Source organism: Sitophilus oryzae, unplaced genomic scaffold (genome assembly GCF_002938485.1).
Source record: "Sitophilus oryzae breed Bouriz unplaced genomic scaffold, Soryzae_2.0 scaffold_1297_pilon_pilon, whole genome shotgun sequence".
NCBI lineage: Eukaryota > Metazoa > Arthropoda > Insecta > Coleoptera > Curculionidae > Sitophilus > Sitophilus oryzae.
Window position 1 is genome coordinate 13,207,730 of NW_022145945.1, and position 27,887 is coordinate 13,235,616.

Below are 27,887 nucleotides of genomic sequence, written 5' to 3' on the forward strand. Positions count from 1 at the left end.
AGCAACGGGAATATCAATGTTAGTCGGGAACTATTATGAACTAAAGACCTAGTTTAAGGAACAAGGAACTATTCCTCCGGAGGAACCTGAACTAACGAACTAGTTAGAAGAATTCCCACCTCTAAGTCATAAGTTTTCACAAGTACCGAGTACCTATGGTTATATGCATTTCTGAAAATTGAAATATGTTAAATATCAGAAAATAAGATATATTAGATAGTAAATCGCGGAGAGGACGCATATCTCCCATTTGATATGAAGCTAAAACCTAAAAATGGTTGTGTATAGGCATCCACGTTACTTACATGGTCTAAGTCCAGCCAGTTGCCAACAATCGTCTTTCATTGAGGGACCCCTCGGAAGGGGTTGAGACTGGAGGATCCTGTTTTGACGTGCTCGTGCCCGAAATAAAAAGAACGCAAAAGAAAAAAAAAGGGAACAGGGAGCAGCTGCGTCCGCGCGGCGCGGAGCACGTGTGTCCCTCCTGAAAGAGCTCCAGGTCTTCGAGGTGTACGCACTTGGAAGCTATCGACTTTTGTTTCGATTCATCACGTGTTATACCGGATGGATGTTTCTGTTTTAGATTTAGTGTAGGTAAAAAAAGACAAGCATAAAATATGAGAGAAAGTTTAGTCTAATATGACGATGGGATTTTTTCAACAATCAATATAAAAAATATGGTTCTTCGAAAGAAAGAAAGAAATTAGGTAAAGCCCTGTCTGCACAAACCGTATTACCTTAGGTTTTGCATGTCAGTTAACACGGAAGTAGTTCTCTTCCGTCTCAGGTCATTTTGCTCCGTTTTAACCGTACACTTAAAACCGCGCAGGTTGAAAACACGAGCAAGCAGCCTCCACACACTGTCTCAATTTGATCAGTTCATTTTATTATGGATTTGTGAAACAACTTGCTTGCAGTGGCGGCGGTAATTTTAGGTAAGAATTAAATCTAGAAAAGGAATAGAAAATAAAGGAAATAATGTAATGCGCCAAAAAATATATAAAGTATAAATTTAATATAAATGTATGGCTCAAGTGTGTGTAGAGGTTAGTAAGGTATGACTTTATAGAAACTTGGGACAGATCCTCAAGAATTTTATTTAAACGTATTTGGTGCATACCCTCATAGGAGATAGGTGCCCACTTCTCGAAGGATCATCTGTTATCAGAAAAACATGGTTAGCAAATAGGGGGTCCTGTTTAAAAATAAAGTATTTTGGTATTGCGCCAAACAGTGTTTTATCTTCTTAAGTTTGATTGACACGGTCAAAGTAACAAGTCAACTGGATGCTGCCATATAATATAGATATGTTATTATGAAAATCGTTTTTATTTGTGGGTCAAAATAATACTCAGGTTTTTTATTTAGTGCTTGGCCGACGTTTCAACAAATATATACAATTATTTAAAACCCTTCGTCAGATTTCTTAATTATATTTTCATATAAGCAATACATTATCCGAGGGGTGTCTCACTATTGGAATTACATGTACATTTTCTTGGCAGTCGGTGGCAGTCATTGGCAGTCTTATGGCAGTCGCCTATAATAATTACATGGCAGTCATAGGCAATCTTCTTCCTAGTAGATGATTCCTAGTCATTGGCAGTCGCTTGACAGTGGAAGATTATTTTGGCAGTAAGTGTACATTTTTTACCCGAGTGAGACACCCCTCGACATTATCGTTCTTTTCTTTTTCACTCTCTCAGAACCAAATTTTTTCAATATATAAAAGTTCAGAAACTACAGAAAAGATTAATTTGTTTTGAAAAATTGACCTTTCGTTAATATTGACCCAGCTGATGGCAAAATTCTGCATACAAAATTGTTTGTATTTTAAATAAGTGTAGTCCTGAAGAATACAGTATATTTGTTGAAACGTCAACCAAGCACTAAATAAAAATCCCGAGTTTTATTTTTACCCACAATCAAACAAATAAAAACAACTTTAATTATTGTGTTAAGTATACTTAATACTAGAGATGAGCAACAAATCGCAAACAGCGATTCAATCGCAGCGATTTTAAAATCGCAATCGCAACCTGTTTTACCGGAAACGACTACAACTTTTGATTTTTAAATGGCACCCTCGGTATTTTTTTTGCTTTATTTGATAGAAAATGACACGCTGAATGCAATGCTAACTACAATCTTTAAATATTAAAATCGCAATCGCAGGTTACAATCGCAGCGATTAAAAAATCGCAATCGTAATTTCAATTGCGATTTTGCAGTTTACTCATCTCTAGTTAATACATTGTTTTATCAAAGTCGAATTGGACGGCTTCGTGGTATCCAAGTAAGTTGGAAACCAGCCTACTTAGTTTGTAAAAAGCCTTCCAACTCGATTTTGATAAAACAGTCGACACTATACAAGCAGCGTACAAGTGAGACGCGTGAAGCATTATTATAAGTACAGTTATATGGCAGCATCCAAGTGTACTTGATTCAAGTAATTTTGGCCGTGCCATCCCGCCTTTATTGTCGCTGTTTAACGCCTAAGGGTCCAACCTCAAATGTATTGTTGATAAAACTGTTTACTCGATACTAAACTAACTACTGACAGATATTTAAAATTAATGCACTTTATGTAGTTTGTCTATTATTAGAACATACTTAAAATCGTGAAAATTCTACAACATTGTTTGTAAAGAACCATACACGATAAATCTTTCTACCCAATTCCGGATCTGTCAAACAATTCCAGACGACGCAATCCAGTTCGACAGCACACAAAGTCAAAGTACTTTCTGTGGCGATCGAGCACGTGCGCATCGAAGAAATACCAGTCTTTATCTTAAAGAACGGGGACAAAAATTAAAGATAGACAACGGAAGGGGATTGGATAAACGGATTTGTTTCGCTTACGGCCCCTTGTTCGAATAATTGATGGGTTGGTATGTGGAGGGTGCTGCTGTTCGAAGGGGAGTGATATCGGGTTTTGGTGAATTGGTAGGGTAAAATGATGCCTTATAATATTTTTTGCGTATCTAACTGAATATTTAGGATTTAAATTGAAGGAAATAATGTTATATTTGGATATTAGAACTAAAGAGGGAGCATCTAATAGCTGGTTTGTACGGAGCGACCAGCAATGATTGAAATATTTGGCAATTCGAATTTTGTTTCGTTTTGCTGGCAATAAATTGAAGAAATTTGATTTTTTGCTGCTCTATCATTAGGCGTCAGAACAAACCAAAAATTAATCATACTTAATTTGTTGATCGCTGTTGATCGCTCCGTACATACCAACTATTATATGCTCCTCTTGTTTATACAGGGTGTCAAAAAAATTGTGTATCTAACCAGTGGCGAATACAGAGGGGGGGCCCATGCGGCCAAGGCTCCCCTAAAGTCTATAAATTGGGTTAAATATTAGGCTTTTGGGTTTAAAATTGCGCTCTAAAATGCTGATTCTACATAACTTTTTATATATATAATATAAATAATATACAGGATGTCCCAGGCTGAGCGTGCATTAGAAGTTTCTAGAGAACCACAATATCTAGATCGGAGATTTTTTGCACATCACTGTTTTACAACGATATCTATCGATTAAAAATATTTTCAATATGGCGGCACTTCCGGAAATACCGTAAGTTGACAGCAACTTTCTTATTTTAAATGGGTGCCCCCATTTTTTATTATATACTTATATTCTCTGTAAAATTCTACGAATATTGATGTTAAACACTCTATACCTAACCTTAATCGTTTTCGAAAAAAAAATGATTTATGATAATTTTTTAATCGCTCAATTCTATGACAGCTGCGGCCATTATTATATGACATTCGAACAGTTTAATTTTTGAAATAGATAGCCACATGTTTTCTCTTTATGGCACAGTGGCTGTAATTATTAAATTTGACGTTTAGGCTATACACATATTTTTGACAGGTAGTTTTTTTCGTTCAAAAAGTTTCAATATTTTTTTTCTCAAAAACGGTGAATGTTAGATATGGAGTGTTTAATATCAAAAATCATAAAATTTTACAGAGAATTTAAGTATGTAATAAAAAATGGGGGAACCCATTTAATATAAGAAAGTTACTGTGAACTTCCGGTATTTCCGGAAGTGCCTCCATATTGGAAATATTTTTAATCGATAGATCTCGTTGTGAAACTATGATGTACAAAAAATATCCGAGCTAGATGTTGTAGTTCTCTAGAAACTTGTAATGCACGCTCAGCCTAGGACACCCTGTATATTTTTATATATATAATATAAAAATTTTTAAAAATCGTAACTCCAAAATTACAGTAGCTAGCGGTTTTCAATTTAAGATTAGGAATAATATTTGCAACAAAGTTTGTAATAACATTAAAATCAGTCGAAGTCGCAGTTTTTGAGATAAAAAAAAATTGGAAAAATTCCTTTACTTTGAAACTAAAAGAACTGTCTATCAACTTTTTAACAAGTTAAAAAAAACTTATTTTAACAAATTAACATATTTTAGTATGGGCGGCTATACGTGCCTCCCAGCGCCAATTCTTTCCTTATAGATACAATAATTTCAATAAATGAAAATTAAAGCTAAAACTTTTTTATGTAAAAAGGTGCTCTACGTTTAGTTCGAAACAGTGAACGGTTTTCAAAATATTTATCTTTAAAGGTTCCGATGCATCGATTTTAGCATTAGCGAAATCAGGACATTAATTTATTTATTTAAAATTTCTTTACATTTTATCATTTCATTAATACTAACATCTATACATCGTAATCTTTAAACGCAAATATCTTGAAACCCGTTCACCTTTTCGAACTAAACGAAGAGCACCTGTTTTACGTAAAAAAGTTCTAGCTTTTTATATCATTTGTTGAGATTACTGTATCTATAAGGATAAAAGAAGTACCACCAGTAGTATTCACTGCCGTATGGAAGGTAACCTTTCAGGGCTGTTACGGAATTTTTCACAATTGCCATTCGCTTTGGCATTAAAATGTGCGTAAGAGTACCAAATTTCAGGAAAAACGGTTTATCAATTTTCTAAAATATAAACCAAATATATATATTATTTTTATTTAACCTTTCGAGGGCTGTAACTTCTTCGGGAAGCATTTTGGGGTATATGTTCATACTTTTGTTGTTTTTTTTTTGTTCATACTTTTGTAACTACTTGTTTTATTTTTATCTGTAGAATCACCCACCAAAGTTAGATATACAATTTTTTGGTACCCTGTATAGTTGTAATGCAAATATTTACATTTTTTTCATAAATTTAGGTCCCAAATATTCAGACAGTCAGGCGATCTCTAGGAACAAGAGGGGTGAACATAACTAGAATTCGCTGATTTTGGAAAATGCTGACAACACTAACAGCTGAGGCTCAGATGGGTGCCAAAACCCTAGTTGTTAGAACAAAGCAAGAACTGAAAATTCACTTCTCCCCTTCCCCTTACTATAGAGCTAGGTACTCTAGGTAGTGCCTGTATTACTAGACAAATTAACTCTTATCAAGAATACACTGCATAGGATATGCAGACGACATAGTCATGATCGCTCGGGGGAAACATGAAGACACCCTGTGTGATATTATCCAAAGAGGGCTCCGTATCAGTGAGATGGTGAAGGTGTAATACTTTTATAATGTCTTGATTGAGAAGGACTCAAACACTTTAGTTCATGACAAAAGTATCTTTATTAATAATGTTAATTACAGGCATTGGCCGATAACTGGGTCATAGATTCTGCTGGGTATGCAACAATTAATATTAGATACAGGGTGGTCTATACCATCATAATACAATATTATATATAGGGTGGTCTACCATCATATTCAAAGGATTGTCGGGCTGACCATCAACTTTGACAAAACCGCGATAGTACCAATCACCAAGAGGCAAAGTCTTAAAAAGTTGAAAAGAATCCAACTAGGTGGAAAAAAATACTGCCCATCACAGAATGACAAATATATAGGAATAACCCTGTGGACGATAAACTTCTATGGAACAGGCATATTAAGAACATTACCAACAAAGCCACAAAGACTCTCATGTAGCTGAGCACCTAACATTTTTTGCTGTATGTATACCATAATAGTAAGACCCACATATGAAGCAGTTGGGGTATAATACTGGTATAATTGTCAGCTCAGGAATCAAGTGGTATGAACATGAATGAACAAGAACCCATCCACATACCACAAAGAACATGTGGTATGTGGATGACATACCAAGAATGAACAACTTTGAGAAACACCTCACCGTAGTATTGAGCAATAAAAAGAATTGGAAGAGAGAAACCTTTGCCCAGCAGGTAAAAGACCATACCATCACGTGGTATACTTATTCTTCCAAAACCAAAGCAGGAACATAGATAAGAGTATTGGGCCTAAAACTAAATATGTACTCCGAACCAATGGGCACCTACCCAAACATCCTTGAGGCAGAAATCTACGTCACCGAAAGATTCGTACAACTTATCTTAGATAGGAACTATCAGAAACTAGAAATACCCATTTTATCCGATAGTCAAGCAGCATTAAAAGCGATCAACTGCCAGCCTACCAAGGGATAGAAAGCAATGAAAAAAAATGCAAACAATCTAGCTAGAAAAGGAGCGAACACTCGACTAACTGGACCAGAACCGTTCTGCTTTCCACGTGGAAACCAACTTAATAACTTTTAGTTAATTCGATACAGGTAAATCTCCACAAACGAGCCAAAACAAACAAAACAAAACAGCATACATATTTTCGAATCGAAGGCCTTCCACTTCTACCAGTGCTGTTTTAGAAGCCGTTTAGATTAGGTCACGTGCCGACTAAATTAATGCGCTCTTATCTAAGGGGCGCGAAATTTAAAAAGCAAACATTTAATATGCGTCGCGCGGATACAGATGAAATAGGAATTAGCGGCCTTATTTGGCAACGTCGATAACGTTCTAGGGGGAGCCGAGGAATAGGCACGTACGTATGCCACGGACCTGGAGGGAATATATGGAAGTTGCGGGACGATACGTATCTGAAATTCCGTATTGTTGCGACTAGAAATAACGGTATATATATTATAGTCGTTATTTTGGTAGTGGCTATGCACAATAATTTAAATATATTTACTAAACTCCAGTTAATGTTTAGTTTATACCGATTTGGTCATTTAAGAAGTGTGGCCTGGATTTTAACGTTTAAGACAGTGATGTATGCAGCTTAATGGAGAATCAAATGTATTAAAAAGAGATAAAAGTTGAGTTGATACATTTCTTCTATGCGGTATTGCCGGATTTTGCATCAAAAGTTCAAACTGCACTGTTGGAACCTTATTTTTCACAATTAACACTGCTGCCAGGGCTATTCGGCCTGGTGATAGAATTATCGTTTTTTAATAAAAATTAAAAAAAAACATAAAATTATAAAGCTAGAATAGTATATACGGTTTTATATTAACCTTATTTTTCTAAGTTTACAAAAAGTATTTATAAAAAATATATATCCTTCAATTTAATATAGCATTAGTAAGAAGTTTCACTTCAAGTATGCGCACATAGTGCAAACACAAATTTTTTTATTTGCAACTGATTGTAATCTTGGCCAATATGTGGCTTACTAATTGCTGTACTTCTATATTTTTGGAATATATTTACCACAAATCATCATTGTCATTGTTGATATTGATTTGCGTCACAAGTCCAAATTCTAAGTAAATTTATTGAACCAACAATACATGGGGAGATGCATATCAGTACTTCCGTATTGTTCTGGTTGAGCCCATTTATCATAACGGTAGATTTACCGCATGATAAGTGCATCAAATAGTGAAGGCATAGAGAATATAAAAATAACATACGGCTGGGGAATAACAAACGATGACGATTTTGGCGAGGTCAGGCCAAATGGGACTTACTGCCAATTGGTCTAAAGAAGGTTTTAACACAGATAACACATTATGTGTTATCTGTGGTTTTAATTTATTTTTATATTGAATATATAAAAATAATTTTTAAATTAATTAATAATAATTAAATTTTTCTGCCTGGAAACATTCTATCCTTTTTTGATCTTTCTTTAATTAGTGTTAACTTTTGGCAAGCTTTATATCATTTTTTAGTAAATGATGTCTAGAGATTGACCTCGTCAAAATAATCGTCTTTCCCCAACCATCTTCGACGTTGTTTTGTTTTAGAATATATGGTTCTTTATATAAATTTGTTTAACTACTAAATCAGCCATATTAACAATTCATCGCGGTCAAGATTATTTTTTTATAATGTCCCTCCTTATTTTTTTTATTCAAAGTATAAGCTGACTAAAGCGGCCCATACATTATTAAACAAATTGCGCAACAAAGCGATGCCCAACGTTGCGTTGCACAACTAACTGCATCACCCATACACTTGACAAAATTTTGATCAAACTTTTTATTTAAAGTTGTGCATTGTTCGAGAGACAAGAGACGCGCGACGTCCCGCCAAAAAAAAACAGCTGGCAACTAAAACATTGCTCAACTGGCACAACGAAGCGCAAGACATACATACACACTAACGTGTTGCGCAAACAGTCCCGTGGCACAAAAGAATTCAAATATTGTTGAAAGTTATCAAACAATTACACAACGCTTCAAACAGGGCCATACATAAGCAACTTGTTGTGCACTAGCCTGTGTTGCGCAATTTATTTGATAATGTATGGGCCGCTTTATAATTATTGTGATATGTTAATATAAGGGTTAATATTTATGTATTGTTATCCTGCTGAAACTTGTTATCACAACATATTTACACAACATATCACAACATATTAACTACCAATGACTAAAGAATCAAGGACATGTAACGCCCATATACGGGCTGCAGCAGAATTTGTGATGTTAGATGCCATTTTTTTGGTTGTAATAAATGAGTCATCAGCGACAATTTTACCGGTTTTTAATAGTTCGTGTGTAGTAAACTTTGTATACACTTTATTATGACGGTGATTAGTTGTTCATATTTCAAGTGTAAAAGCCGCACCGATAAGAAAGAGCCAGGAGTTTCATTTCCCCATAGGTAAATAAACAGTCCACTCCACCTTTTTAGCGTTTTCTTATTGAATTCGATAATTATTTTTCTGATATTATATGTACCTGGTATGTGCTATACGTCCATACTAGTTTTGTACCTTTTGTTAACAGTTTAATACGTTTTATTCGTAATTAATTAGTATGATACCACCGCATACACCATAGCCTTAGTCAAAACATTTATCAAAAATATAAATATTTCTTCAAGCAGCTATGTTAGGAAAAATATGTGCCACGGCACTGTTTGGTGGTATGGTAACAATTTGGTTTGGGGTGTTATTAGTCCTTGTATTCTTTAATCATAGTTAACAGTTTACCCAGCGAGAGGATCACTGACAGTGGCAGATGTGTCTATCATTTTAATTTATAGACAAATTTTATTTTTTGTCATCTATTGGATGTTGTCTGTCGAAATTTTCCCTGAATCGCTGGACAGACTATATTTTACAAGTAAATAGGTATCTATTAGCGATTCAAAATAAAACTCTAATTTTATTATTTAATTGCATTCCTTCTAGTATGCAATAAATATAGTTATTTGAATTTGATACCAAGAAATAATATAAAGAATATTGAATTGTTTCTTAGCAACTCTAAATATTCAATACTTAAAGAGAAAGCTATAAAATATAGAAATGAATTTCTATTTAATGACTATATTTTATAGTATGTACGCCATATAATTTTATCTATTAATATCATTTATTAGTAAATTTACATATAGGTATCACATAGGTATTTAAAGGCTCTTCAATAAAACCCCCACGTTCGATAGTAAACATCAAAATGATTGTAGCTTTATTAGAAATGAAAAAACAGAATACGGATGGAATATAGATATTTAATGCCTTATTAATCTGACCTCTTAAGGTATTAAACATATGCCGTATGATGTGCCGTATGATCAAAATGTTTTATGGTCAAGTAGGCGATAATTAAGGTGTTTTTTAAATTATGAGGTGTTCTTCCTAAACCTCATTCAGAAACTAGTCACAGTACGTCATATATACGTTTCAATTATCGTAGATGTTTGTTCCTCTAATTTCAATGTAGTGGTTCATTCAGAACCTCGAAATTACTGGAATAAATTAGTGGTTTCAATTATACTTTATACTTAAGAGTTGACCATCATTCACAACAGACTGCAACAGTTTGCAGTAGTCAGTTATATTCATAGAAGAAGCCTGGTTGTGACAGAAATAAGTGCAGATATTTTAACTGGTAGTAGGTATATTTCGGCCCCAGAAACACGCCTATGAGGTTTTTTGCGAGAAAAAATTGTTGAAAATTTTATATTTTTCTTGACATTTTTTTAAAATCAGATTTTAAAGTCAATGTTTAATAAGTTTTAAATGAACTACCTACCCTCGTTCCATTTGAAAAAATTGATATATGATTAAAAATACGATTTGGGCATCTTTTAACCGGCCAGGACAAAACACTAAAAACATTAAAGGACCAAATCTATTTTCCCAAGACTCTTTTTCCCAGGGCACTCTAGATCGAAGTTTAAAATCCCACTTTGTTTTAAGCGAAAATGTCAAAAGTTGACATATGATATGTCATTATATTCAGAGTGTCATTTTCTATCGAATAAATTAAAAAAATACGGAGGGTGCCATTTAAAAATCAAAAGTTCAAGTCATTTCCGGTGAAACAGGAAGTGACCGAAAACAATTGAATACGTCAATCAATCCTAATTTATGTCATATACTAACACACCAAATCTCGTTTTTTTATCTGAAAAAATTAAAAAGTTATAGGGGTGAGCCACTTTTGAGAGTAACCCGATATTATATTATGCTTATATTATACCTTAACTAAAAACGACAGTTTCAGTGGGCGCCAACCACTGAAACTGTCGTTTTTAGTTAAGGTTTTACTTAGTTACCATGGCAACTAAATTACCTAGTCAACCATGTTTTCTACGCTTTTCTGGTGTATTATAATACAAATAATTTAAATATTTTCTTATTTAAAAAAATCTTTTTTTTTTCGCTCATAATATTTTTAGAAAATGATCCCTTTTCGACTTGGTATTAGTTATCAAAATATTCCTGAACTCGAAAAAAATTCCAGAAATAATTTACTTAAGAGTCTATTACGCTGTACTTTCGCTCTTATGGGTCGGGTAAAACGGGTGTGTGGCCGAAGGAAATATATATTAAATTTCAGAAATCTGAAAGGTTTAGCCCGATCCTGTCGTTTTAAGCCACGCTCAAAATTCCAAATACACGCGCTTTGATTAAGTCTTGATTAAGGTTTGCGGAACATCAGCATTTTTACATAAAACGTTAAATGCCGAACGCTTATTTTGCTACTTTTTCGGACTAGTTAAATGTACATTTAACCTCTTGTGGTTTCACTAGTGAAAAATAATTCATGCCTTTTCACCTGTATTACCATGTCCATAACTACTCTGTGTGTTCAGTACAAAACTATCTATACCTAAATATTATCATACTATTATTAGAGACATCGTGAGCCCGAAACTCCAAAGAAACACACGTTCGAGGTTAAAGCAAACACGACCCTCCAAGGAGGGAAATATCAGCGAACCTTTCCCCAGACCCACCGCCACCACACGCCGATATCGTAACAAAACCTGACCCGAAACTTAACCTTATTATTATTAGACTACAATGACCAGCTGGACGGCTATCGGATAACCCGGAGCCCGCCTAGCTCTTGAAGACGGGATATGAAATCCTACGCGACCGCCTTTTGATCACCCTATGCAATTAAAAGTTATACCGCGTCGTTATAATAATGTCATTTCCTTTTATTTCTTTATACAGCAATCAAAAAAAACTGGGGTTTCTAAAATTTATTGTAATTAATATGTTAAGTATCTTATTGGTAAAGTTTAATCTTTTAGACCCACGCTTAGTGTTAGAGAATTTTAATTTGGACGAAGGATTCATTAATATGGACCAATTTAAGAAATTATTTGATGATTACAGATGGGTCCAGACACTAGAATGCCATGAGACGGCATTATACTAAAAATGTAATAATTATAAGATGTTTGGACCATGGAAGGCCACTGCAACGAATAAACAGTTTTTATTAGTTTATTTACTGGATAAATAAAAGAAACAAATTATTAATTAACACTTTGTTTTATTGTGTAACATATACATTACTTTTTTATTCAGCCAAATTTTCTACACTTTTCTGGTGTATTTGCCAAAAAAAAAATAAAAAATATTTTCTTATTTAAAAAAATCTTTTTTTTTCGCTCATAATATTTTTCGAAAATTATCCCTCTTCGACTTAGTATTAATTATCAAAATATTCCTGAACTCGGAAAAATTTCCAGAAATTTTTTACTTAAGAGTCTATTACGCTATACTTTCGGGTCGTTTTAGGGGTCGGGTAAAACGGGTGTGTGGCCGAAGGAAATATATATTATATTTCAGAAATCTGCCCTAAGGCTAAGCCCGATCGTGTCGTGTTAAGCCACGCCCAAAATTCCAAACACACGCGCTTTGATTAAGTCTTGATTAAGGTTTGCAGGGCTTCAGTATTTGCCATAAAATAGCGAGCAATTTGTTACACAACCATATAAATTATATATCACTGTAATCACAAAACTTCAATCTATTTCCATATTGTAACGGAATTACAATATCTGATGAATAAATAATCTTCAGTAAATATTTAGTATTAGGACTTTGATAACCTTTGACAAATTAAGCCTTAAATTTTTACTGCAATTTCACAAAATTGATAATATTTCAAAACGGTAAGGTTTAAGTGTGATAGACCTTGATCAAATTTGCCTTTATTTCAGCCGTAGAATCTAAAATGAATAACCTTGGGGCGTTCTGTTAAAAAATAAATATTATATTTTTTACTTATTTGGGACCTCTCTATCTTAATAATTATTTTTAAATTGTAGCTCTAATAGTCCTTTAACGAACCCAAAACTTACAATTTGTAAAAATCTAATCGTTTAGCTACAATACTCCGTGTCGTATGTGGTGAACAACCCTGTAGATTATAGTATAAATTTCGAAAGCACATTATAAAACAAATAAATTAAAAAGATAATATACCTACAGGGAGTCTCATTTAAAAGCACATAAGTTTAAGTCATATTTCGAAAACGACAGCTCTCAGCGAAAAACTAGTTACGTCACTAGACTTTGCGTGAAAAACTCTACGAAACTCAGTTTTCAACTTTTCTATAAGCTATAGGATACCCGAGATACGAGGGTAATCGAAAAATGCAAAATTTTCAAATTCGCCCTGTATTTCAGTAACTAAGAGGGCTCGGGCAAATATGTTTGTGGCATCTTTAGTTTCATAAAAAAAAGTAGCAAAGTTACATAAAACCCACATCTTTGTAGCTCTACTCATAAACAAAAAAAAACATTAAATATACGAAAATAGAACACCCTGTACAGTTACAGTTTATTGAAGTTTATTCAATATCTAGATGTTTATCTTGTGGCTGTACGACTACTCAAATGAGAATTCCCGTCCTATAGACCACTTTTTAATATCCGGTTCTGTCTTTTTTCAGTAAGGCACTTTTCAGTAAAAGAAAGCCGGTGTTAGTAAGCAAAAGCTACATGAAGAATGTTTGTTGACTTTGCCGGACAACGGTATGTAAATATACAGGGTGGTCCGAACTGTATTCCGGAAACTTCGGCAGCATATTCTGCAGATAAAAAGAAATAAAAAACATCTTATAAATGTATGTCCTAAAATGCTTAGTTTCGGAGATACAGGGTGTAGAAGTTTCATTTTTATTTCGATTTTTTCTAAATCATTTCTGAAGTAACGTCAATATTTAGATGAAATTTGGCGTCTGGGAGTTTTTTGATATGAGAAATTTGGATTTGATGTCAAAATGCCTCCTACTTGTAGAGGGCGCCACCTACATATTTTTTACTGGTAGACTAACTGGAGAGTAATAACTTTTCGTCCGTACTTGTATAAAACTACTAAGTAAAAAAATATGCATTTACGATGTTTTTAACGTAAAAAAGGTCTCTTAATAAAAATCGCTACGTGTAATAGTTCTCGAAATATTTGAAATCGAAATTATCAATACCTGTCATCATTGACATAAATTATAAACATTTTGACTAAATAGTTAATATACTGAAATCATAAATTTTATATGTTTTTGTGCCAAATCATCATCAATCATCATTTTTCCGAAGAAAATTTTATAATTAATTTAAAAAAATAAAAATTTCCCAAATTTATCATTTCAGTCAAATAACTATCTACCCAACATTTTTTTTTTGTCAATAATGGCATGTATTGACTATTTCCAATCTAAATATCTCGAGAAGGGTTGCTCATAACGATTTTTACCAAGGGATATTTTTTACATTACGAAAATGTATATTTTTTCACTCAGTAGTTCTATACAGGTACGCACAAAAAGTTATTACTCTTCAAAACAGTTAAAACACGTGTAGCTGGCGCCCTCAACAAATAGGAGTCTCAATGACATCAAAATCAAATTTCTCATGTCAAACTACCAGACACCAATTTTATCAAATATTGACGTCCCCAGAAATTATTTGGAAAAATCGAAATAAAAAAGTAAACTTCCACCCAGTTTTTGACACAGAAACTAAAAGCTTAAGAGGTGAGTTAAAAATACAATTTTTTTGTAAAATTTTTTACTTCTTTATCTGCAGAATATCCACAAAATTTCCGGAATACAGTTCAACCACCCCTGCTATAACTAACAACGTAAAATGTAATCTCTAATGACGCCTCTTATATTCATTAATATAAACCAAAAAGAACTTTAAATTTTAAAAGCCTACTAGAGCTACTTTAGACCATATAACAAGACAGAGGTGTGTGGTTCGTCAACGAACTAGTTCAATGAACTATTCCGACCCCGGAATGAAAGCAACTAGTTCCTGGTTTCTCAAAGAACTAGTTCCTCAGGATCTATTCCGGGATCGAGACTGTGACCGATATATAATAATAAGCGAAGGCGACGGATCGGCCAGCGCGTAGCCGATGCTAGGCAGGAGTGGGGAGTACCAGCCGTATGTTATCGGATCCGGACCTAGAGGAACTAAATAAAAAACCAGTTTACGTACCGGATCAGCCAGCGCGATCGATGCTAGGCAGGAGTGGGGAGTGCCAGCCGTAGGTTATCGGATCCGGAACTAGAAGAACTAAATAAAAGACCAATTTACGTACGGATCCAACAGCGCGATTGATGCTTTGTATAATTTACGCTTTTCCATTCTCTTTCTTAATTAATCATTTATTCGTGGATTTTGTTTATTATTAGTTGCAAGTAAGCTCAGTATTTAATAAAGGTTGTATATATGTAAATAAATACGGCTTTTATTTCCAAGGAGACGTGTTGTTAAGACGGGTAGTTTTTTCGACGCGACAATTGCCAAAGCCGGCGCCGGCGTTATTACCACAGAAAATTGACGTGGATACTGTTTTTGATTTTTAGTTTGTTCTTTAAATATTTTATGGGAATGTTTCACTTTAGGTCCCTAAAATTAAGAAATATATTATAAAACGAATATTCTGATTTTTTAGACAAAAACAAAAAACAAAAAGTGAGGAAAAATACAATTTTTTGTAAAATTTTCGTAATATTTGCTCCAATTGATTCGTGATATAGTTTTTTAAACTCTGATTTGAGTTTCTTTTTTATTTTTTTATCTGCAATAAAACTTACCTAGGTATATGTTTTTAACATACACAATTACACGTCTCGTTTTATTTCGTACATTATAAAAACTATACAGATCATACTGTAAATAGTTCTGACTGACAACGAAACCCATTAGCAGGATACGGGGATGTCAATGTTAGTCGGGAACTATTGTGAACTAAAGACCTGGTTCAAGGAACTATTCCTCTGGAGGAACTAGAACTAAGGAACTAGTTCCTCCCAAGGAACTAGAATTCTCACCTCTACATATAACAAGATGCCATTTAAATAAAAAAAAACCTTACCTTCTAATCCAACCTTATCGATGTCCTTATGCTGCACGTGCGCCATATACCCCAACACCGAAAAAATCACGAAACCAGCCAAAAAACTAGTCAAACAATTTATGCTGCTGGTAATAAGAGCATCCCTGTAGCAGTTATTGTTGAATTTGTTGTAACTGGATAAAGCGAGCAACGTTCCAAAACCTGGACCTAATGAAAAGAAGATCTGGGAAGCTGCATCTATCCACACTTTACTTTCGAGGAGTTTGGTCCAATTTGGAGTAAGGTAATACTTGATTCCGTTCATTGCTCCTGGTAATGTCACTCCTCTGCATAGCAGAATGATTAGGACTACGTAAGGTGCTAGTGCAGTAACCCAAACAGCCTAAAATAGATAAGATAGAGTTTTATGAAGCTTGGTAAATTATAACACAAAACTGAAAATAACATTTAAATTAGTTGGCCAAAATAAAATGTAATACCTTTCCAGTGCTTTTAACACCTTTCCACAATGAAAAATACACCAGTACGAAGACAGCAAACACACACAGTGCCAGAGCTGGTTTTATAGGCCCCATTCTGTTCAAACCGTCAGACTTGTATTGCTCCAAAACTTCTCTCCTATTAAATTAACAAAAAATTAAATATAAAAAAAATTGTGTGTGCACATATTTGAAGTAAAATTTCTTACTAACAACTATTAAATTGAAGGATTTAAAGGACATGTTTGAAATATAATTTGGCTTAAAGCCGCATACGTATCAAGTAGCTAAAGCAAACTACTAAATCAAGTAGCTAAAATTTAGCCCGTTCATTTTAGTGAGCGTCTACATTTTAATTTTTATTGTTGTTTAGTTGTTGATTTAAACGGGATTTTACACTTGGGACATAAATATCCTTCGAACCTGCTCCCGATTTCATAAATGCTTTTTTCTTGACAATAAGTTGACATCATTGCCCTTATTTTGTTTTTAATTTCATGAAATCCGAATCCTTCTATACCCATGATCTCCTCAATTTCCTTATACGCTGTATCCCGAGTCCCGAGCTTGTTTAGCTTGAACTATAAAAACCCTTGTATCCCAAAAGCATCGTCTCCCACGGTATTTTTCTACAAACTTATTCAAGAGACAAAATTAATTATTAATAATTCAAATGAAATAAACGCTAGTAGTCTTTACTAATGAACTTGACTAAACTGGCTGGTCTACACCTGATTAGTCGGCACTTTAGTTGCTCAAAAACAGAGGTGGAGATGACCACTTGCGCAAGTACTAAATCGGGTGGTTTACAGCATGCAGGTCACTAAATTTAGTAAATAATTTAGTAACTGGCTTTAGCTACTTGATACGTGTAAATTAGGCTTTACTCATCTAAAACGTTTTATTAGCTTGAATAATAAATTATAATTCACGTTAGACCTTCTCAATATAAATATTTTTTTTAGAATTTTCACAAATTACACTTACTAATAGCTGTCAAATAAAATTATAACAAATGTTTCGTGTACTCGCTCTTTAAGCTCGTGTATTTGTATAAGTTCGGTTGTTTATAGGAATCTCCAAGCCAATACTGTTTTTAAAAAATTTAATAATAAAATTAAATTAAAATTACATACTAAAATTTTCTGAATGATTAATAAAATTCTTGTTAAAATATTTTTTTTTAGTATTTTTGTATATCTTACTCGAAAAACTCTTTGGCAGGTGTGCTGGCATTGGTCATATTTGACAGGAAGGTTACTTGACGACAATCGATGGTATTCCAGTTGTTGTTACACTTGGTCCATGGTAGTTCATCGGTAAAACTGGCAACCAAGTAATATACTGCCCAACCTATAATGGTGTTGTAATACATGCCCATGTAGATGTCGATCAGGCATACTGCGTAACCCACTCCTATGTTAAATATGGTTTTATTAAAATAATATAAGTAATTAAATAATAATAATTTTCGAATAATCAATTAAAATGAAATAGTAGTTAATTATAATTAAATAATAATTAATTAAAATAAATAATAATTAATAAAAATTAAATAATAATTAATGTTTACCTAAATAATCTGTTCTGTTTGAAAGATAACAAACAAAAATTTCGTATTTTTTGTTATTTTATTTCGTTATTTTATTTTATTTTTATTTTCGGTTTTATTTTTTCAGTTCAGAGTTCAACAAGCCATGATTAAAATGCTAAACGAACGAAAATTGATAAACCAACTGCCTACTAATTAGTAAATTTTTACAATTACAATATCAAAAAATACCAGATCAGAATAAACAAGCTGTTTATCTTAATCTATAAGATCAAAATAATCACAAAAAATTAGAACACTTGCCAAACTAATCTTAAAAAAACTCTAATAAAAATATTACAAAGAAAACGAAATTAAACTTCATCAAATTAGAAGTTATTAGCTGTTATTATTACTTATTGATCTTCCCTGTAGACCCCTAAGAGCGAACATAGCGGCCCCCATGCCATATGAGAATTTTGGGATGCGCACATATCGAGGCTTATTTTTTACACCTCTATATCTCTGAGATTGACAGATAATAGATCTATAACCCGATGTGCAGTAACATAAACTTAGCTTAAATCAGGCGACACAATAGAATAAATATCACTAAAGATGACAACACATGTAGAATTGGCATATTATGTATATTCGCCATACAACGACTGAGAGAATTTGTTTTGTTTAAAAATATGATATCCCACGTTGGGCGCCAAAATAAGTGTGTAACATTTTTTTTTATTTTATACGTCGCGAACGGCAGCTCTTTGTCAGTTAGAACAGTGGTTGGTTCGTTAATATTTCACTAAAATTAACTTCTTCTTCTTCCTGTGCCTTGTGCTTAACCGCACGTTGGCGGTTGTCTGTACTCTCCAAATAATGTGTAGAGTGCCGTTTTCGGCTCTTCGAAATATGGTGGCTGCGTCACTGATGTTACACCAATCCCGTATGTTTCTTAGCCAGGAATGTTGTTTTCTTCCTGGGCCTCGACGTCCCTCTATTTTTCCTTGTAGAATTAGTTTAGGAATGTAATATTTGTCTCCTCTAAGGATATGGCTGAGGTAGGAAACGTTTCTTTCTTTAACTATGTTAAGCATTTTTCGTTCATAGCCTGCAGTTCTTAAAACTTCTTCGTTGGTGGCATATGCGGTCCACGGCACACGTGCACCGCATTTCGACAGCCTCGATGCGGTTCAGGATTCTAGCCTTAAGAAACCACGTTTCTGAACCCTATAGTAAAATGAGTCATATGTAGCATTTTACTACCTGTAGTCTAAGTGCTAGCAGGAGACTGCGTGCAGGAAGTTTAAGTAAGAAAATTAACTAAACTTACTAAATTTTAAAATGTTGGAAGCCTGGCATCATACACAAGAAAACACAGTTGTAGTAATAAATGACTATATATTTAATGAAGATAATAACTCCTCTTTGGAATCAACATTATTAAATTAAAAAAGTTATGAAGAAATGCCAAGATGTTTTTGTGTGCTTCATAGATTATCAGAAGGCTTTCGACAATGTTAAACACGATATTCTCCTAAACAGACTGCTCGAGATAGGAATAGACGCCAAAGACATTAGAATCATACAGGAACTATATTGGAACCAAACCGCGGAGATAAGAGTTAACAAAAATTTATCCACAGACACCTTCAATGTGTGTCAAGGAGTCCGCCAGGGCTGTATACTGTCACCAATACTTTTTAATATATACGTCGAAAAGATATTTCAAATGGCCCTGGAAGGAGAAAGTGGAGGAATTAAGATTGACGGAGTTCCAATTAACAATATAAGATATGCAGATGATACGGCAATACTAGCACCAACTTTAGAGGATCTCCAGCAAATAATAAATAAGATAGGGGACATGGGAAATCGTTTCGGTCTTAAAATCAACGCTGCCAAGACCAGACGGTAATAGGACGCCGGCCTACAATCAACACCGCATTGACCGTGGATGGAAATATTATAGAGCGAGTTCCACGATTTAAATATCTGGGTGCCATGATCAATGAACGATGGGACTGCGATGAGGAAGTTAAACTTAGAACGAATTATGCAAAGTCAACATTTTTTAAACTTAAAAACTTCCTATTAGCACGCAGTCTCCCGCTAACACTTAGACTACGGGTAGTAAAATGCTACATATGGCCTATCTTACTGTACGGTGCAGAAACCTAGTCTCTCAAGGCTAGAACCCTGAACCGCATCGAGGCTTTCGAAATGTGGACTCTCCGGAGACTCTTACGTGTGCCATGGACTGCACATGCCACCAACGAAGAAGTTTTAAGAACTGCAGGCTATGAACGAGAAATGCTTAACATAGTTAAAGAAAGGAAAGTCTCATACCTCGGACATATCCTTAGAGGAGACAAATATTACATTCCTAAGCTGATTCTACAAGGAAAAATAGAGGGACGGCGAGGCCCAGGAAGAAAACAACATTCCACCATATTTCGAAGAGCCGAAAACGGCAGTCTACACATTGTATGAAGAGTACAGACAATCGCCAACATGCGGCTAAGCACAAGGCACAGGAAGAAGAAGAAGATGAAGAAATACCTACGTCAGACAAAAAATTATGTTAAAATGATAAATTGTGAAAAAATGAAAAGAAAATGAAAAAAAAATATTGAAAAATACAATACCATAACAAAAGTTATCGAAATGAAATAAGAAGTATTGCTTTATTTAAATCGTCATTTCTAAATTATATTTAAATGAAGCGATCACAACGACTGATAAATTCTAGAATTTGTTAGAATTTTCGCATAAAAAATCGTTTTGGAATTTGAAATAAATAGAATTAATGAAAGAATATTTATTGAGACAATATTTAAATTAGTTTTTTTTTCTCAAGAAATATTGAATTAAATTGAAGGTACACGTGCACATATCCACTTATTGAGGAACAGCTACTGGTTATAACCTCTTCAAGGGTTTGCATAATTTACAATATTTTTCAGCAATTTATGGTAAAATGATTAGTTGTCGCAATTATTAAAAGTTGTTACACTTTGTTTGACAATTAAATCAAATTGTTCACTAATAAAATAATTTAAAAGGTTTGATTATCTGGTCCAAACACTTCTCATAGCTATTAACTGAAAATCCTCACGTAAACGACTGCTCTACACTAAATTAACTGCACTCGATACAATGATCAGAGAATGAGGGATTGTTAACGGACGCTTTCAATCCGCAATCGGTATTTTGTGAAAAAATAGAGTGCGCGAGATAGCAACAGCAATTCCCTCTAGTGGCCCATTGTTTAACTAGCGTCGTAGGCGAGCGGCATTTATCTAATTGGACCGACGCATCGAGGTGGCGTTATTGTTTTATATCCATCGGATTTAACCTCAATTTAGTCCGATAGTCGATAGCCTGATGAGCGGTCAACGTTTGATTAGGCAATCAGGAAGTCCTTTATTTTAAAACAGCACTCACCATTAGTTCATTCAAAAGAAAAAGCTTATGTAACGCCAAAGTTCAGCAAATAGTATCAATAGTCTAGTTAGAGTAATGAGAGAATTTTTGGATACATTACTGGATTTTAATCCGTCATCTGGTAGACTAAAAAATGCAAAACCATAAAGATGGTGAATTATAAACCAATACTTACTGCTATTACTCGCTGACGAATATTTGACACGCAACAGAAGATGGTTACGCAATGCCTTTTCTTTCATGAGCTTTTCTGTAACTGAAAAGCCCGATAGGTGATGTTATCTCTCTTCCGCACTCCGGACATTCAAAAATCTCATTACTTTGTTGCCTCTTTACTTCTTGGTTGTCGTTGTTAACTGTGTTTATAACTCTTCTTCATTGCGTTCTATTATGCGCTGCTTCCTCCCACTGACTCATGATTGATGACTGACGGATTACAGCCTCAAAGAACTTAGGATAGTCTTGATGCACGGCGTATTCTTGAATCTGATTAGCTTTTTACGACCACCAGTTATCCTTTAGATTGAGCAGGTTTCTTCGAAGCGTTTTGTTGGCTGCTTTAAAGTTGTCCGCCAGCGTTAGATTGTGTGGATTTACAGTGACTGAGTGATGTGCTCTATGCTTTTGTTCCAATAAAGCCTGTATATGCGGTTGATTTTCGTTAAACCAGTCTGCTTGTTTATTTTTATTGAATTTTCCCAGTACTGCTTCGCTAGTATTATAAATCGCATCCCTGAATTGTGTCCACCCTTGTTCAGCTTCCGAGATTGAGGTTATCGGTGGAAGTGATTGTTTTAGGGCTTCACGAAGGGTGTCGGCGGTATTCCCCAGAGTTGTTAAACTACACGTAGTAATTAATAAACTACATTTACTACATGTCACAAGTAGTTTTTTAAATGCCGAGTAGTAAATGTGTAGTTTATGTAACTAATGTAGTTTTTTAAATAACAGTGAAAACATAACCTAAAAACTTTGTTTGTTGATCAATTTAAAGAAATAAAAAATCTATATTTTGTGAATTTGTTCCTTATTATGTGATATTTTTGATACTTAGTAGTTAAAAATGCTTGGAAGACGTCGATGTCTCCATACCTTGCTCCATACCTTCTGGGAATCATATATTCTCCTGGAGAATGTCTATGAAGAATTTCTCCATAAGAATTTATAGTTTATTTTGTGTTCAATGTTACTTTGTATTTCGTAGAAAATACACTTTTGTTGAAAAAAAAAATTGCCTTTTTTTCTGAAGTTGTTTAACTTATACAAATATAATATAACTTCATATACTTCCATGATAAGAATTTGCTTGATTTTTGTTTAAAGTCTAAATTGTTTATGTTTTACTGTATTTTTGTAGGTAGTTTTTAACGTAGTTTTTGTGTAGTTTTTGAAGATAGTTTTTAAAATTTTAAAACGTATTTAATACAAAAAACTACGCGTAGTTTGCTTCATAAACTACTAACAACCTGCTTTGGAATTCGTTGGAGAGATTTTTTTTTATAGAGCTTGGTAAAAATTATCCTGATTCTCAATTTTAGCATCCAGGGTAACCTATAAACCACTAAAAGTTACTCCAGGGTATAGAGGGTACTCGATATTTTCCTAGGTTTCATAGTAAGCCCTTCACAAAAACTAGTCGTTGATTAAGGGGCTCACATGCAATTTCGGGACGGCACATTATTTAGTTGCGGAAGTAAAAGTAATATATTATTCTTATGAAGCCGATCGGCCGATTATTTGATTGAACGTGTGCACAGCTTCCTATTATAATAATATTAGCTCCCGTGTATAGCGTTTAACGCCTTGGGAGTAGCAAGGTACAGCTTGCCATACTAGAGCCGTTCGGTATACAAGGAAGGTAATGTGGCTAGCACTACGCTTCAACCGCCTATTATTACCTCAGGATTGTGAATGCCAAGTACTCATTTAAGGCTGAGTTGACCTAGGTACCGAAACTATTTTTATTCTAATAAAAATAGTCGGCTGATGAAATGCCGGGGGTCGGATTCGAACCCACTACCTTCAGATTGGTAGACGAGACCTGTACCTCTACGCCACCGGGCACAGCTTCCTAATCAAGAATATAAATCAATATAATAATAATGTTTACCCATCTCTAGTACTCTGTATATAATCTCATGTCTAATACTTTTTTATATTAAAAAAACACACAAGTCAAGTTCGAAATTCACTAAGTATTATTACTGAATCATTGTCTACCAAATTATAAAAGCATACAGGGCTACTCCCTATAAATAAGCTGCTGCTATTTATAGCCGTGTTATTTTTTATATTAAAGGGCCTCATTTTTCACTGTTTTGTTATATGTATAGAAATTGAGTTCGGTATAATTTAATTTTATTACTACATTTCTGCTAAGTAATTTGGATACATCAATCAAAAGGTCCTTCGAAAAAGAATCCACGCAAAATGAATATTATTCAGACAATAGTTCTCATAGTTTAATATTTCATTTTATATATTAGTATTTTTCATTAGAAAGACTTATCTACTAAATGAAGTAAAAATATTCTTAAAGTAATTGTTTTTTTTAATTTAGCTTTATATTACTTTTGAGAAAAAAGATGATGTATATATTAAATTGTTTTTGTTAAAAACGTACAGATTGAGGCAGCCGATATAATTACATCCCTTCCAAAACTAAAGAATAGGAAGAGCCCAGGGCAAGATGACATCCCAAACAAATTACTTAAATATGGCGGCCAATGCCTCATACAGCAGCTAACCCTGATTCAAAAAATACTTTACCAACACAGGATACCTGATGAATGGCGAACCAGCACCACTATCTTGATGTTTAAAAGAGGAGATAAGAAACTGCCCTCAAACTATAGAGGCATAAATCTTCTAAGCACCACACTAAAACTTACAACAAAAGTGATAACAACCAAAATTAACGACTTAACATGCTTAGCAGATGAACAGCAAGGTTTCAGATCGGGCAGATCATGTACAGACGCGGTTTTTGTCATAAGACAGATAACAGAAAAATCAATCAAATATAACAAACCAGCGTATATGTGTTTTATTGATTTAGAAAAAGCGTTCGACCGTGTGCAGCTAAGAGACGTTGTACACCTTCTTTACAACAGACAAATCCCACACAACCTCGTTAAAACCATACAAAACGTATATACGAAGCGAACCAAATTCAAGCCAAAATTAACGGGGTCCTGACCGAACCAATAAATGTAGGCCGTGGTATCCGACAAGGTGACTCCCTGAGCCCTCTTCTTTTCAACATCATTATGGACGAAATAATAGGAAATGTACGTTTACTGAAGGGGTACAGTATGGGCGACCAGGAAATCACTTTTCTATGCTATGCCAACGACGCCGCGCTGGCGCCGTATTGGTAGCTGAAAATGAGGACGATCTACGGCGCTTATTACATCGATTTAACTGCACTGCCAAATCACTTAATATGATAATATCGACCCAGAAAACTAAATGCATGACGACATCAAAAGTACAACTAAGATGCAAACTAGAAGTCGAGGGCAATGTTATCCAGCAAGAGATGAAGTTTAAGTATCTAGGCAGAGAAATCTCAGGATATGGTGATGTAGAAGCGGAGGTACGAGAACGGACAACGAAGGCAACCGGAATAGCAGGATGCCTGAATGACACAATATGGCGAAATAAAAACATTGAGGTGGAAACTAAAGCGAGAATTTACAAGGCAACGGTACGACCAATAATGACATACACTACAGAAACTCGACTGATACAGCAAAAACTAAACAACTACTAGAGACAACCGAAATGAGAGTACTACGTAGAATAGCTGGAAAGACGCTTCTGGGCAGGCAGAGAAATGAAAGCATAAGAGGAACATGCAAGGTGTAAATGAGTGGGTACTCAGCAGAAAGGATGAATGGAACGAGCATATCAGCAGAATGGACAATAGAAGGATAGTGAGAGTTGCAGGCGACAAATCACCGCCGCTAGGTCGCAGAAGCTTAGGACGTCCACGAAAACGATGGAGCGACAACTTGTTAGTCTAACAGGTAGAGACGACGAAACCAAACAGGCGATTCGCCTACTATGAAGAAGGAAGAAGAAGAAGAAGAACTAGTGAAAACTAAGCCACAAATTCAAAACTAAATTCTAAATACCCACTATGCGCTGATTCGTTGATTTGGTGCGTCCATGCCTTCATACACGCATAGTGAGTACGATGCGGTTCGTCGATGCGATTCGTTAGTTTGTTTGGAAATTCGTCCATTGTGTCACAGCACAGTGTCACAAGTCATTGTGTCACAAGTTCTTTGTCACAACTATAAATCATCAAATTAGAGGCATTTCTTGCAATAGAAAGCAACTTTGGGCTACAGCTGTATTATTAAAAAAATTACAGTCTCCAGAACAAATATAATAACAAAATTTTTTTATATTTTTAAGAAAAAGTTATATTAAAACTATACACGGTGTCCCAATATTCCGTAGACATGGAACTACTACATATGACCTATTTTTGGAGTAAAAATAAGTTAATTGGACACAATTTATCTCTATTGTGCTTCGTTTGTCCGCTATCAAACTTTAAAAGAATAAACACATTTTTTCAGATATTTGAGGAACCGTTATTCCGATTTGAATGAGATGTTGGGTGTCTATGTTGTGCTAAGGGCTTTAGCATTTAATTTTCACATAAATCAAAGAAGTACAGGAAGAGTGAAAACTACCCCTACCCTTACATAAATTTTAGCATAAATATTTTCCAACTCAACTGACGCGACGACCGATTTTTTTTTTTCGTAAAATGGCCCTTCACTTTTGCACTTTTCCAAAGCTGACTTCCAAAAAATGTTTTTTTTACATCAAGCTATGGAGGCGCATAAATCTATTATGCTCTAATAATCTAGATGGCGAAAATATGGAATTTTATGTTAGTATCACAAATAATATTTGACTATAAGCTTCATAGAAAGTTTAAAAAAAATAATAAATTTTATATTAATTAGCGTTCGGGTTTATTTTTGATTGGTGCCCTCTAACGGACAAACGAAGCACTTTTGTATAAAGGTAAATTATGTACAATGTACAATTAACTTATTTTGATTCAAAAAATACGTAGTTGTTCTATGTCCACGAAATATTGGAACTCCCCGTATATTTTGTAGATCTGCTTTAGAAATATAAACTCTCCAAAAAAATGTTTCTCAAAACATATGCTATGTGACGTTTTTTTTACAAAAAACAAAAAATGTAGTAAATACTAATGGTACCATTTTATGAAAAAAAAATCTGTCGTCGATGGAGTTGGAAAATATTTATATTAAAATTTATGTAGGGTTGAGTTTTCACCCTTCCCGTTCTTTTTCTTGATTATGAAAATGTCAAATATTAAAGCACTTAGCAAAACCTAGACACCCAAAATGTCATTCAAATCGGAATAACGGTTCTCCAAATATCTGAAAACATGTGTTTATTTTTTTAAAGTTTGATGCTCTCTAGCGGACAAACGAAGCACTTTTGTATAGAGGTAAATTGTGTCCAATGAACTTATTTAATTAAATACGTACTAGTCCACACGGAATATTGGGACACGCTGTATATACGTATTGAACGAATTTCTTGGTATAATGACATATAACAGTTTAATGAAAAGAAATGTTTTAAATCTTTAATCCAGATAATTGCTAAGAACATTACGATATCTATAACAGAAAAACGATGACCTCTTTAGAACTCCCCAAGTATCCTTATCACAGCTCCTCTTAAACTGGACCACTTCAATATATCTTTTTACCTACATCCATAACAGATTAGTTATAAATATTAATGTTGTTCCAGCGAGTCATTTATTTGAACGCCTTAGGTCTGACCAGCCACATCTAGCACTAGATAAACTGTCTAATGAATTGAACATGAACGTCAAATTACAATTCCAATCCGAACTAAAAGGTTTCCATTGTTACTCTTTCACGGTTTGCTCGATCGTTCGGCTCTCTCAGGACGAGCGATCGGAAAGATTTAAGACAAAAAGAAAAGAACGAGAAAATATTTAAGACTCCCTTTAAGGAACTTATAAGTTTTAATCTGGAAAAGCCTCTATAATTGGCATTATACACTTGGAGAATACTTAAGTATTGAATAGCTGTATAAAGGGAGAATTCTAGAATTAAAATTTTCCATCAAGGATGGCAAATAAGAATGTTTTATCCACCCTAACGACATTATATTTATGGAATTCGTATAGAGAAGAAATCGTTGGACCTTATATCGGTTATAGCTATATCTTTCGCGATTTGTATGGCATTAACCAATAGACATAGACAGATACGTCTGTATATGTCTATTGGTTACTGCATGTACCACAGTTACTGCAGGCACTTCCTCCGACAACTAATGTAACCCTTCTTCCGTAGCCAGCCTATTGAACATGTCTGGAATGTGATGTCATGAGGTGATGATATGAGGTAACATATCATCACCTCATGATGTGTGGTGATGTTA

The 27,887-nt window shown here is 34.3% G+C and overlaps 1 protein-coding gene across 1 annotated transcript in view; it reads right to left on the reverse strand.

The window, feature by feature from the left end:
- LOC115874818 (sodium-dependent serotonin transporter) overlaps positions 1 to 27,887 on the reverse strand; it is an 88,069-nt gene that overhangs the window by 11,806 nt on the left and 48,376 nt on the right. The window contains exons 5-7 of the mRNA XM_030890117.1: positions 17,629 to 17,839; positions 16,424 to 16,562; positions 15,963 to 16,326 (exon numbers count right to left, since the gene is read on the reverse strand). Of these exons, the coding sequence (XP_030745977.1) occupies positions 15,963 to 16,326; positions 16,424 to 16,562; positions 17,629 to 17,839 (714 nt within the window). The remainder of the gene's footprint in view (positions 1 to 15,962; positions 16,327 to 16,423; positions 16,563 to 17,628; positions 17,840 to 27,887) is intronic.